This window comes from Gossypium hirsutum, chromosome D08 (assembly GCF_007990345.1).
Source record: "Gossypium hirsutum isolate 1008001.06 chromosome D08, Gossypium_hirsutum_v2.1, whole genome shotgun sequence".
Lineage (NCBI taxonomy): Eukaryota > Viridiplantae > Streptophyta > Magnoliopsida > Malvales > Malvaceae > Gossypium > Gossypium hirsutum.
Window position 1 is genome coordinate 34993901 of NC_053444.1, and position 12535 is coordinate 35006435.

Consider the following 12535-nt stretch of genomic DNA (forward strand, 5'->3'; position numbering starts at 1 on the left):
ATATGCACTGTATTCCTTTGCCAGGGCTACCGTCTCAAATTCTCCTAGTCTTCGTTTCTTAGACAAGATATCCTTCATGAATTTAATGTAATTTGACATTTTTTCAAGTTCTTCTACCAATGGAATGTTGATATGAAGTTTCTTGAGTATGACTAGGAACTTCCTGAATTGGACTTCCTACTTCTGCTTCTAAAGTCTTTGAGGGTAGGGTGGTGGAGGATTCTTTATTGGAACTGGTTAATTCATCTTCTGTGGCAATTCTGTATCTAACGAAGTTGTTAGTTTATCAGAATTAACTAGTTCAGAAGTTACTTTATCGATTTTGCAGATTCTAGTTCTGATGAAATTAGAATTTCAACAATCGGTTGAACTTCCATTGAGTCTTGAGTATCAGCTAGCTCCTCTTCAACTTCGACAGTGTTGGGCTCTAATGTCTTTCCGCTCCTCAATATCAATGCTTTTCAATGCTCTTCCCCATATTTCTCAAATTTTTCGTATCACTAGGCAAAGTACCTTGTGGTCGGTTCCTAAACTCAGTTGCAAAGTGGCCCATTTAGTTCTCCAAATTTTTCAATGTGGCTGCTTAGCTTTGGATCAATGCATCATTTTTTTTGGTACCTATGCCTTCAACGAGTTTTCTAAGCCATTAGAGGATTCATCTTGAGGTTGCTTCTAAACTTGTTGGGTAAAAACAAATGGTTGGGTCGATCTAGGTTGGGCATAAGTGTTATTGGGTCTAGCCCCTTGGGTACTCCAAGAGAAATTAGGGTGGTTTTGCCAAGATGGGTTGTAGAAATTGCATTGCAGTCCTTGCCTTCCTCAGTTTTGGTTCTGATTACCCATGTAATACACAGATTCTGGGTTTGATGGACATTCTTCGAACAAATGTCCTTCACAATAAACACAGGTTATATTTTCAAATTGATTGGGTGGCTGAGCTATAAAATTATTAAACCCATTAGTTGTAAAATTTTTAAGCATCAGTGTTATTAAGGATACCTGAGATGCAAGTGAAGTGAGAGCGTCCAATTCATATACTCTAGCGACTCATCTTCCTAACACTACTCGATTAGTTGACCATTAATAATTGTTGTTGGTAATCCTCTAAATGATTTCATAAGCCTCGTTATAAGACTTAAAAAGGAGAGCACCTTTAGCAGAAGCATCCATTACCATCCTCGTGTGAGCATTGAGACTGTTATAAAATGTCTCAAGTTGGATGCAATGAGGGATTCCGTGATGAGGGCACTTCCGTAATAATCTTTATACCATTCCCATGCCTCATACAAGGACTAATCATCCATTTGTTGGAAAGCAGTGATCTCGTTCCTCAACTTAGCATTCTTGCTAGGCGAGAAATACTTCATGAGGAATCTTTCTGCTAACTCTTGCCATGTGGAAATATAATTTGGTAGTAATGAGTTCAACCAGGCTCAAGCTCTGTCCCTTAGCGAATATGGGAACAGCTTTAATCGTAGTGCATCTTCGGGTACTCCGGCTAACTTTAAAGAATCGTTCACCTCCATAAACAATCTTAAGTGAATGTGAGGATCTTCAGTATGCATTCCAATGAATTGGCCCACTGTCTGAAGCATCTGGAACATGACTGGCTTCAGTTTAAATTCTTGTGCCTCAATTTTGAGTCTCCTAATACCCAGATTAAGATCATGAAATACTGGCATGGCATTCTGTCTTAGAGCTCTATCCCTATCATCAGCAATAAGGATAGGATTTTGAGCAGGGTTTGCTCCGTTTCCTTGATTCAGATTTTCATAGTTCATCTCTTCAGTCCTTCTTTGAACTGATTGTCTCCTTCGTTGTCTAAAAGTTCTTTCAATCTCAGGGTCTAAAAGGAGTAAATCAATGATTCGATCAATGCTCATAAACACCTGAAACAACACAAAAAATTAACTAAGTTAAAATGGAACAGAAAAATAAACCAAAATGCAAAATTAACAAATTCACAAATATTGACTTTTAAAACAGTCCCTGTCAACGGCGCCAAAAAATTGGAACGATGGGAATGTGCAAGTGTACACAATCGCAAAAAGTAATAAAGTGACAAGTAAATGTCGAGTTATTGTACCCAAAGGGACTGTGAAAAAAATTATTTATGAATGCAATTAAAAACACTTTGGTGAAGAAAAATATTTTGATTTTGAGGAAGTGATAAAAACTAAAATTTAACTAAGTAAAATAAAATAAAAATAAAAGTTCCAATGTACTATTTTAAAAGATGATTTTAATCAAGATGACATAATTGTGTTAGATTAATTACATTTGTTAACTTAGAATTACTAAACTCATTTTCATGTTGTTACGAATAAATTCACGGCAACTTGGTAATTTGCTAACTACTGTTCATACATACTTATTAAATTAACTAATCTCTTAAACATTTTCCAATGCCAATTCAAACAATTAATCAATCTTCATAAGCACATAAAAGATTAAGTGAAGTAACAATGTATTCCTACCTTGAAACAGTTTAATCAAAATAATCTTGCAAGTTATGCAAGACTAATATACCGTTTAATACCGTCGCTAATTTAACCCTTAGCTACCTTAGAATATTAAAATGCATTGATTAAGTATTGTGTCAATTAATTACAATTTCAACACGATTAAATAATTAATTCATTAGTTACCTTACAATTATAATGCAAGAATAACTTAATCATGATTTTACTTAATCAAACAACTTACTAAAGCCTATAACAACACAAACACAATTTTAATAACTTAAGTGGACGAAATGCAATCAACCTAACACGAATTAAATTTAAGTCATATTAATTAAATTAAACATATCAGTATAACAAGTACTCATAAACATGTTCATAACAACAACAATAAAAATTAAAGGATAGGGAACTAGAATCAAATCTGGTGTTTCTCCGAAGCTTAACTAGTTTGCTCTGTTCCTCGTTCTCCACTTGTTCTTATTGAACCGAGGCTTCTACAAGCACTTGAATGCTTCTACCAATGGTGGTTGAAGGTATTTTTTTCAGAGAGGGGAAATTGGCAAGGGAAAGGAAAGGAAAATGAAGAACAAATGAAGAGTTTTTAAGAGAGAAAATGAGAGAGAAGTGAAGAATGAAAGGATGAGAGGTGTGTTTCAAATAAGCAGCTAAAGGGGGTATTTATAGGTTAAGTAGGCTACTAAAAATAGAAAAAAATCAGCAGCCATTGACTCCCCCCATGGCCGGCCACACATGTGCCAAGTTTGAAGCTTTCAAACTTGCTAAATTTAGTTAGGGACAAATCTACAAAAGCTTGATAAGTGGAGGGGGTTTGAATGCAATTTCAAGGAAGCTTCAAGGGCTATTTTACAAGCCAAATAATAAGCAAAATAAGCTGATTGGGTCAATATGTGGGACTGTTTTGGGTAGCCCAGTTGTTCAATTGGATCAATCTCTCAGTTTAGCATAATTAGACCTCTTTTCATAATTAATTAATAATTATTTAACCCAAAATAAATTGGATTAAAATTAAAATTAATTATATTATGAATTGATATTCATAATTTGGACCGTCTTAGGCTGAAAAATTAATTCGCCTCGATGCTTCAAAAATCACTTCTCGGTTTGGCACTTCTAGAAGTGTCTGCCGAGCCAATTTTTGCCCTTTGTGCGAATCTGTCGAAAATAAATCAAAATTTATTATAAAATTAATTAAAATTTAACATGTTAATAATTTAAGTACAACTTAATTATTTTATAATTATTATATATTTTTCAACAAGAATTACAATGAAATTGCATGAATTTAAGTTAAAAAAAGCCTGAAAAAGTGTGTATATTTTCGTGTTCCCAGCGACATCCACCTGAGATATTTTGAAAACTTTACAGTTTAGTCCTTGGTTGATCCCGAAATGGTATTGAGCTTTCATAAGCTCGTATTTGACCCGAAAATATTTATATAACATGTTTTATGCATGGAAGGATCGTATTTGGATGTTTATGGTCAAATACTGGATATATTTGATTGTAGTTGCTCTGGCAACGAATGTGGCATCCCGTAGCTTAGACCCAACGACCGGGTCCGGTAAGGGGTATTACAATTATTTAAAATGAGTAGGTAAAAGATTCGACAATAAATTTAAGGTCAAAGCTTGGGAGCTTCGAATCATCCTTCGTTAGAGGCTATTATGTATCTATAAATCTTATTATGGTATGGGAATTTTGGCATGTACATAAGGACTTAGTTTTGAATAATATTTGTAAAATTGATTTGTAACTCAAATTCCTTTCAGTTTTCTTAGAGTTGTTCCACTTCGCCATTCATCTCAAGTGCAGGTGTACCATGTATTTTGAGTTTAAATGAGCCTAGAAATTGATTTATAATTTTTCGTAAACCATTGAGATGATATGACAATGTTTATGGAAGTATGAAATTATAAATGGTTATATTACTGTCTAAGCGATAACTTAACGAAATTAATATTAATTACATTATCACTTGAGCGATAGCTCAAGCTGCCTGAGCGACTCTTTATCAAAAATACAACTAATAACTCCAATTCCACCTAGGCGGGAGCTTTGGCCACCTGGGTGGTGGTTGAACATATCTTTACTCTTTTGGTTTTATTTAATTTCTTATAAAATTCTTTAAGGATCTAAGTAACCTTTAAGACATTAAGTAACATTCTTATATTTTACAAATTACTTAGTTCTTTTGCTTTAATTGACACTGTAAGATTTTTTTAACTTTGTTTTGGAAAACATAAAACTCATTTTGAATAGAATTTAAATATTTTCTATAGTTTTATGAAAATGTTTTCAAGTTTAAAATTTCTTGAATAAATTAAAGGTATTTTCCTTGTTAGTGATTTGGTAGCACCATCCATTTGTACCATATCGATACATAGCTCGATTTAAAAAATCGGATCAAAACTAATTCTTTTGATTCCCAAAAAATCCAGGGCATTACACTCGTTATTCTCTCTTTCCTCATTTTTTCCTCTATTGTTTTCGCTTTTCTTAGTAACCCAATGAAATAAACTTTTGTATAAGCCGTCAAAGGTGGATTATACCATCTAAGAAATATAGAGCTTGTGATACCCATAACCATAGTTTTTGCAAAAATAGAATATACATAGATTTTTATTAGACCAAGAAGTTCTTAAAAGCAGTTGGGTTTCCACAATAGCATTCTAGAATCACAATGGATAGCTCCATTACTTTCTTTTCTTCTTCTTCTTTTTTCATGGCTTCAATGTCGGGAAAAAAACAAATAGGTATAAAAATGGATGAAGTTAGGGCTTGTAAGAGTAAGAACAAATTTATTTGTTAATAAAATATAATAAATATAAATTAATTATGAAACAAAATACATGAAAAATATATGACAAATTTAATTAATTATACTAATTTGTCATTACTCCATTAACAATAATTAATGATTGAACGATTATTTTATAACAATCTAATAACATTAAGGATGATTCCGTAATTGAAAAAAAACATTGAAAGATAATTTTATAATGATTATTTATGCAATTTACCTTTTAAAAGGAAATTATAAAAAGATTTCAAAAGCTTTTGTAAAATAAACGCACACACCTAAGTTTATGGAAAATATGCATGTTTTACCATAATGTTGAGTAGGGGTAAGTGTTCGATTGAATCGAATCGAATGAAAAAATTTCGAGATGATTGAGTTGACGAATCTTATTTTATAATCCTAACTCTATTTGAAATTTTCTCGAATCAAATCGAGTGAGATGAAATTTAAATCAGACCGAATATATTTGTTTGAGTTAAATTAAAAAATGACTTTCGTGTTGTTTCAAAATCAATTAGGGATGAAACATCTTAAAAGTAGTTAATTAATTATTTTAAGCACAATTCTAAAATTTACTCAAAACAGGATCCAAATCCAAGTTGTTATTCCAACTTAAATAATAAGCAAAAAGTAAAGACATTGATACTTATCAACAAACTACAATAGTAAAAAGAATTATGGGGTTACCTTTCATTCTGAAAATTGAAGAAGACGATCGGGATTTCCTCGATTCAACTAGGGTCTTCGAATTTACATAAATTGACTAGCAAAAACAATATGCTAAACTAGTAAATTAAAAAAATTACTAAACTTTAAGTCTTGATTTCCATAATAAAATATAAGAAAAAAAATTAATGCAATGAACAAAGAAGTCAATTGCTGCTCTTCTGAGCAAATTTGCAATTTGTTAGTTCGTGAGTGAAAGAGGTAATAAGCTGAACCTATAACAATCCCACAAATCTAAAATAAAAGTAAAAGTGTTTTATAACCAAACCTGGACTGCTGGGTATGAGGTTAAGGAGATGCAAAAAAGTCGAGGTGAAGACTGAAGAGAACGGAGCAGCTAGAAGGAACACTAGTTTCGAAGATCCAAGGGCAGTTCGTTTTACAACAGCAACATCAACAACCTTTGCCACAACAACAAATTTTACAACAATGATATCAACAACACCCAGTAGCAATAGCTGTGGTGAGGGACGGAAACCGAAAACGGGTGAGGGATTTGCCTAACCTCATAAACTGATGAAGAAGAACTAAAGAAGGATGAAAATGGTGCGGTTGACCAGAGGAAGTAAAAGGATATGGGGAGAAAAATGTAAAATAATTATTAATTAAACTAAATAATATAAATTTAAAATTTAAAATAATATATTATGATATTCGATTTATTCGAATTATTTGAGTTAATCAAATTCAAAAATTCAACTCAACTTAAATTTGAAATTTAAAAATATTAAATTAATTTAAATAACTCGATTAACTCGATTCAAATAATTTAAAATTAGAATATTTTTTTTTGACTTTTTCCTATTTCACCCCTAATTTTGAGCAAACCCAGGCGCGTGTAATACATGGTATCTTAGGGACGCGTATCGTTTGGGTGTTGTGAATTGTGGTTCGTTTCATTGGGTACAAAATCCCAAGTTTCTCCGGCTCTTCCCTTTTAACTCCTTTCTGTTCCTCTCGTTCTTTTTCACCCACAAAAGAAAAATATGCTTATACTACAATTAACCATGCCTTCAAGTGCTCGTCTAGTTCACAGGCAATGAATCATGGGCCTTTTCCGGCGACTCTTTGGCGCCAAGAAGCCTGCCCAACAACGCCCCGACAAAGACAGGAGGCGTTGGAGCTTTACCAGATCTTCCCATCCCACGTCTTCGACTTCTCATCTTGATGCCCTTTCTGGTCCATGCAATGGCACATTGGATGCCAACAAGCGCGCCATAGCAGTAGCAGCCGCCACTGCTGCTGTAGCTGAGGCTGCTCTGGCTGCAGCGCATGCGGCGGCTGAGGTTGTTAGGCTGACAAGTGGTGGTGTTGGCAGCGCCGATGGGAGCAACCGACGCCTCCCACAAGAACTAGCGGCTGTTAAGATACAGTCCGCTTTTCGAGGTTATCTGGTTAGTATTTTCTTCTGTTCTAAATTTTATTTTATTCTTGCTTGAACTTTTTTATTACGTTGTCTAAATTGGGGCTTTAGGTTCATTTATTGCCGATGATGGCTAAGAATTCTTGTTAGTTATTTTCCTTAGTTTTTTCAACTGGAAACAGAGCTGTGGTTGGTATTCTTTTGAGCCCTCTTGCACCTTTATAAATTTCAAAAACACCTCGAAAAGCCCCCTTTTTTTAAAAAAAATATTTTTAGAGCTTAAAGATGCTTAGAAGGTTGCTTTGAGAGTGTATTTGGTACACCCATCTTGACAAAGGCTTCAACTGGGAATGGATGGTCCCATAAGAAGAAGAAGGAAACAAGAACAAAGAAAAAAAAAGCTGTGTTGAAAAGGGCCAGTAACGAACGCCGACAACGAAAGGTGGTCATTTCGCCATCAGGCTTTTCTTTCACAAGTAGCAACTCACCAGGGATGAGAAGCGATTCCCCGTTATCCTCTAAAACCATTCTAACCATCTTCACTGTCTTATTCGTCATTTCTCTCTCTCTCTTTATTTTTATTATTTAAAAGAAAAAAAAGTCCATTTATTCCTTCAAAATTGTAATGCCGTACGTGGAAGTCTTCCACACGTGTGTTCTACTTCATATTGAGTATGTGTGACGTCATGTGCTTCCTAGTGCGCTTTGGGTTTGCATATAAGATGCTGGTACTCTTCTATGAGACCGCATGTGGGTTTGCACGACTATATAAGTGAACTCACATCTAGAAAATACATGCATCTATCTACAATATCACATCCATGAATAATAACTATATCATATAAATACACAGTTTAACCCATTTGAAATACTCAACAGACTTGTTTGACTAAATTCATCTGGTCTTTCCCCTCATGTCTCCTACTGGTTTTTAAAGACTAGCAGTTAAAAGATTTAGAAGAATTCAGACAAAAATATTTCTGCCCAAATGGTTGTTCTATAGAAATTTTCGGCCAAAGTTGGTTGCTCGCTTTCTGAGACATCTCTCACTATTAACATGCAGGCTAGATAATGTTTATCTTCATATTCCACCAAAACTGAAATAATGCTTCCAACTCAGATGGCTACTTTTTATATGTTATAACATTAACTTTATCACTCATTATTAATTTTCCTTTGAAAGCTAGTTAGTTTTGGAATTTCTTTTAGATTCTATTCCTGTATTTTAAATTTGTCACCGGTTCAATGTTTATTGAGGTTTGAACTCATACATTAAAGTTATGCGAGACGAATATGCTCATTTTAATAAGTAGGGTCATGCCATCATACCCTTATTTTCACAGATATAGGGAAAAAAATGAAAAGTCATGAAGAAAAGAGAACAGCTAAAGTTTCTTTTCCATGCCTTGTGCATTCCCGGTGTTACATGCATGACTATTCACTGCATTTGGCCTCCTTCACGTTTTCCATATAACTGGAGTGTTCTTAGAGGAGAAGATATGAGATGAACACAGCTTGCAATAATTAATTGACAAAGTTACTTTGTTGAGATGCCTATTCATTAAACAATAGGGTTAAACTTTTTTGGAAAGCTGTAAAGTCTTGGTTAATACTAAAAAGAAATATTTAGTATGATCTCTAGGTGGGAGAGGCTGTTCTCTTTTCTGTTACTTCACTATAGATAATGATTTTATCAATTTGTCTGTTTCTTTTCCGGATTGATGTCGGTCTGGTATGAATAATTTTTTAGAATCTCTGGGCTAATGCATCATTACATGCTTTAGCTTCTGGCAGGACTAAAGAAATGTCAGTCTGTTGTTTTTCTTTCTTTTGTTTTTCTTGTGCAAAGATCTTACAAGGGTTATCATTCAGTCAATTGGTTGGTATTGAATGGTTTTGGATAGTCTCTTATGGAAATGATGCTGGATCTTTTACTTTTGCTGGCACTTGGTCTAGGCACGGAGGGCACTGAGGGCATTGAAAGCATTGGTGAAGCTTCAAGCACTGGTGAGAGGTCACGTTGTGAGGAAGCAAACAGCAGACATGCTCAGACGCATGCAAACATTGGTCAGACTTCAAGCTCGAGCCCGTGCTAGTCGTTCTTACATGACAAAATCTTTCTATTCAACCTGCAAGATATCCCATTCACGGCATGCTGTAAGCAGACCTCTACTCTTGTTGATGTTCAGTCACAATTTTAATTTCTCTATTCCCATATAAACATGATTTTGAAGGCGGTTTGTGTTAGGCTAAAAACATGGCATTTCGTCTGCTTTCTTTAAGCTCACATGATTTCTAAAGCACTAATGGATTAAAATATTGAGGGACCACTTGTTTTACCAAAACTTAAAGTTATGGTATCTTTATGGAGGACTTTATTTTGAACTTTATTGCATTGACTAAAGGCACTGTTTAAAGGACACGATTAAACCCACATAAACTTTTTTTCTTTTTTTTTGGCTTCCAAATTGCTTCTTCATAAAGAAAATTTGAGAATGAACATGGCATGTCATTGACCAAAGGCTTGAGTTTCAAGCATAAGGATCAACCCTAGCCTTATGCTGATCTAACTTGAAAATCTTTAAGTGGAGTTCGATTGCTATTAGTCTACAAAATTTGATTAGTTGTGGTCAAATGGATGACTGTCGTTCTGGTCTAGACAAAATTTACCGAGCTGAGTCTATAATTTGAATAGAAAGGAAGTTACCATTTCAGTGTAGTATAACTTACAGTAGGGAGGAATAGTATGTGAACTTACTGAGAATAACTTTTCTGTATGTTCACTCTGTTCGTTTCGTACTTTTTCCTACATATACTTGCAGGTCCATGCACATTCTTTAAAAGATGAATGCCAGCTTCATGTTTGTAGTACTAAATATGATGGGTCCTCAATCCTTAAGGTATTACTTAATTAGCAGTTTGGCACTGCAGATTCCAAAATTCTTCAGCTTTTTGATGCTAGGGTTGTTAGGGTAAACTAGATTCAGACATGAGTTGAAAGTCATAGGTATGGTTCCCTGATCAGTTGAGCACTGGACCTTACTCCATAACGAATTTAAGTGCACTGGCTATAAAATTGGATAGTCGTATCAGTCTCGAATTTTCCTTCTTTCTCATGCAGAGATGTGGTTCAAATTCAAACCTAATGGACACCATCAATCTAGAGAAAGCACGGATGGGTTCGAATTGGTTGGACAATTGGATGGAAGAAAGCTTAAGGAATAACCATAGAGATTCTCCGCTTATACATAGGCATGCTGATGATGCGAAGAGTGATAAAATCCTTGAAGTAGATACTTGGAAACCAAACTTGAACTGCCCACCATGTAATCGGAACTTTAGGACATCTCAGCATGGCTCAGCTTTTGATTATAACCAGAGCTACATGGCATATGGCTCCCCTAGAAAACAGTCAGGAAAAGGTTCGAATCAGATACCAGATAACTTTTCGGCAGAAGTTTTACCATTAAGCTCTCTGAAACATCCTGGAAGGAAAGATAAAGCAATTTTAAGGACTGCTGATATTGACAACAACCCACAAGTACTTTCTGCATCATCATCAAGACCTGGAAGTAGTGCTAGAAGAAGTCCTTTCGCAAAGAGAGAATGCTCATGGGGCTATTTAAGTGGATTTTCTGGTCACCCAAATTACATGGCTAATACGGAATCATTCCGGGCTAAGTACCGGTCTCAGAGTGCCCCAAGGCAGAGACTAGAGTTTGACAAGTATGGTTCTAACAGAAGAACCTTTCAGGGGTTGTGGGATTCAGAAAGAGATTCGGCTCAACATGTTGATTATAGGTACAGGTATAATCTAGCATCTGATTGCTTGAATAAGCTTGCTGGTGCCCACCAAGGGCAATGACCTCCCTTTTTATTTCCTCGTGTGTGATTAGGCACTGCTGTGCTGTGCTAGGGCTGTAATTAACTTACTGTGATGTTACGAACTTAGATCTACAGTGGTCTACAGGTCCGAAACAGCATGACACGACTGCCGTTTGCTGAACATGTTAAGCTTTGCAGTTCAGTTCCCACTCCGTGAATTTAGATTGCATTTTTGTATTATATAGTTGTGAAGCAGAACTCTTAACTTAATCCAGATGATTGGTTCGTGTCTTAATATTTTTACAATTTGGCATGGTTTTGTCATTATGTCTGTTATGGGATCACTTTCAAGTCGAAATTATTTTGAAAATAAATGAAAAAGAGCTTCAGTTCCCACAGTGCATTCACGGGGTTTAAATATATCCACCCATTAGCAGCTTCTCTCAATGGCCTCCTTGTTCTTGTCTGAAGTGGCTACATAACATGGTGATATGGATTTTGAACAGCAAGAACATTCCTTTTATCATCCACAACAAATCAAAGCGAAGCTAACAAGCGAAAGTGAAAGTGAAACTAGGGGTGAGCAAAATTTGATATGATTTGAAAAAAAAAAAATAATTTTGAGTTAATCGAATTGGGTTATTCGAATTATTCGAGTTAAATCGAATAAATAATTCGAGTTTTGAGATCATATCAAGTTGAATTGTGCAATTCAAATAACAAATTAGTGTGGATACTCTTTTGGTCCTGTCAAGTTTGAAAACGAGTGATAGCAAGATAAATTCGTATTTTTTATATATTTATTTTTGATTAATTATCAAATAAAATGTTATTAAATTTGAATTTTTCTTATGAGGAATGAAAATTCTTACAAAAAGGGGTTAAATTGGAACAAAAAGTAAAAAGGAAGGCTTGATTGAAAGATTGAAAATTCAAAAATGACTAAATAAAAATTGAAGGGTTGAAGATTTTTTTTAAAAGTGACTGGATAAAGATTGAAAATTTTTTTATATTATAACAACTCTATAATTAGTTTAAATTCTAGTTTAAATTTGATTTTTAAATTTAAAATTATTTAGTGATAACATTTAGGAAAAATTTAACTAAATTTTAGTACTAAAAGTGTGTATAAATACCTAGTGGTTACAACTAATTGAACACACTTAGCTTTTGGAATAATCAAACTCCTTATTTTCTTTCCCCTTCCCGCGTCACTCCTCTATTCTGTTCTTTCAATTTTTGTTATTTACTTTCAACCTTCTCTTGGTTTAATTACTTTTCAAGGCCCTTCCCTTTTCCATCTTCCACAATTCAACAAATCCATTTTCAAAACAT

At 34.4% G+C, this 12535-nt stretch overlaps 1 protein-coding gene, 1 long non-coding RNA gene and 1 other non-coding gene across 5 annotated transcripts; 2 read left to right on the forward strand and 1 right to left on the reverse strand.

The window, feature by feature from the left end:
- Positions 1 to 1231: 1231 nt before the first annotated feature.
- LOC121220485 (small nucleolar RNA R71) lies at positions 1232 to 1337 on the forward strand. Its single transcript, XR_005917686.1, has one exon. It is a non-coding gene; the product is annotated as a small nucleolar RNA R71 (small nucleolar RNA).
- Positions 1338 to 4875: 3538 nt separating this feature from the next.
- LOC107963547 (uncharacterized) lies at positions 4876 to 6612 on the reverse strand. 2 transcript variants are annotated; one of them, XR_001701966.2, is made up of 3 exons: positions 6281 to 6612; positions 5974 to 6049; positions 4876 to 5212 (listed from the first exon to the last, which is right to left on the reverse strand). It is a non-coding gene; the product is annotated as an uncharacterized lncRNA (long non-coding RNA). The 2 variants fall into 2 exon arrangements; XR_005917222.1 differs by having other exon boundaries at positions 4876 to 6049; positions 6281 to 6596.
- Positions 6613 to 6809: 197 nt separating this feature from the next.
- LOC107962679 (protein IQ-DOMAIN 14) lies at positions 6810 to 11603 on the forward strand. Of its 2 annotated transcripts, XM_016899153.2 has the most exons (4): positions 6865 to 7406; positions 9332 to 9532; positions 10198 to 10275; positions 10497 to 11603. In XM_016899153.2, exons 1-4 carry the CDS (start codon positions 7059 to 7061, stop codon positions 11238 to 11240), a joined length of 1371 nt encoding a protein of 456 aa, XP_016754642.1. In that variant the 5' UTR covers positions 6865 to 7058; the 3' UTR covers positions 11241 to 11603. The 2 variants fall into 2 exon arrangements, with proteins under 2 accessions (XP_016754643.1, XP_016754642.1); XM_016899154.2 differs by lacking the exon at positions 10198 to 10275 and having other exon boundaries at positions 6810 to 7406.
- Positions 11604 to 12535: the final 932 nt, after the last annotated feature.

What these genes read in the sequence shown, in the direction of transcription:
- LOC107962679 (XM_016899153.2), top strand. Translation starts at nt 7,059, where the DNA reads ATGGGCCTTTTCCGGCGACTCTTTGGCGCCAAGAAGCCTGCCCAACAA. An exon ending in TATCCCATTCACGGCATGCT is followed by an intron (nt 9,533 to 10,197) that starts GTAAGCAGACCT and finishes ATATACTTGCAG; the next exon opens with GTCCATGCACATTCTTTAAA. An exon ending in ATGGGTCCTCAATCCTTAAG is followed by an intron (nt 10,276 to 10,496) that starts GTATTACTTAAT and finishes TTTCTCATGCAG; the next exon opens with AGATGTGGTTCAAATTCAAA.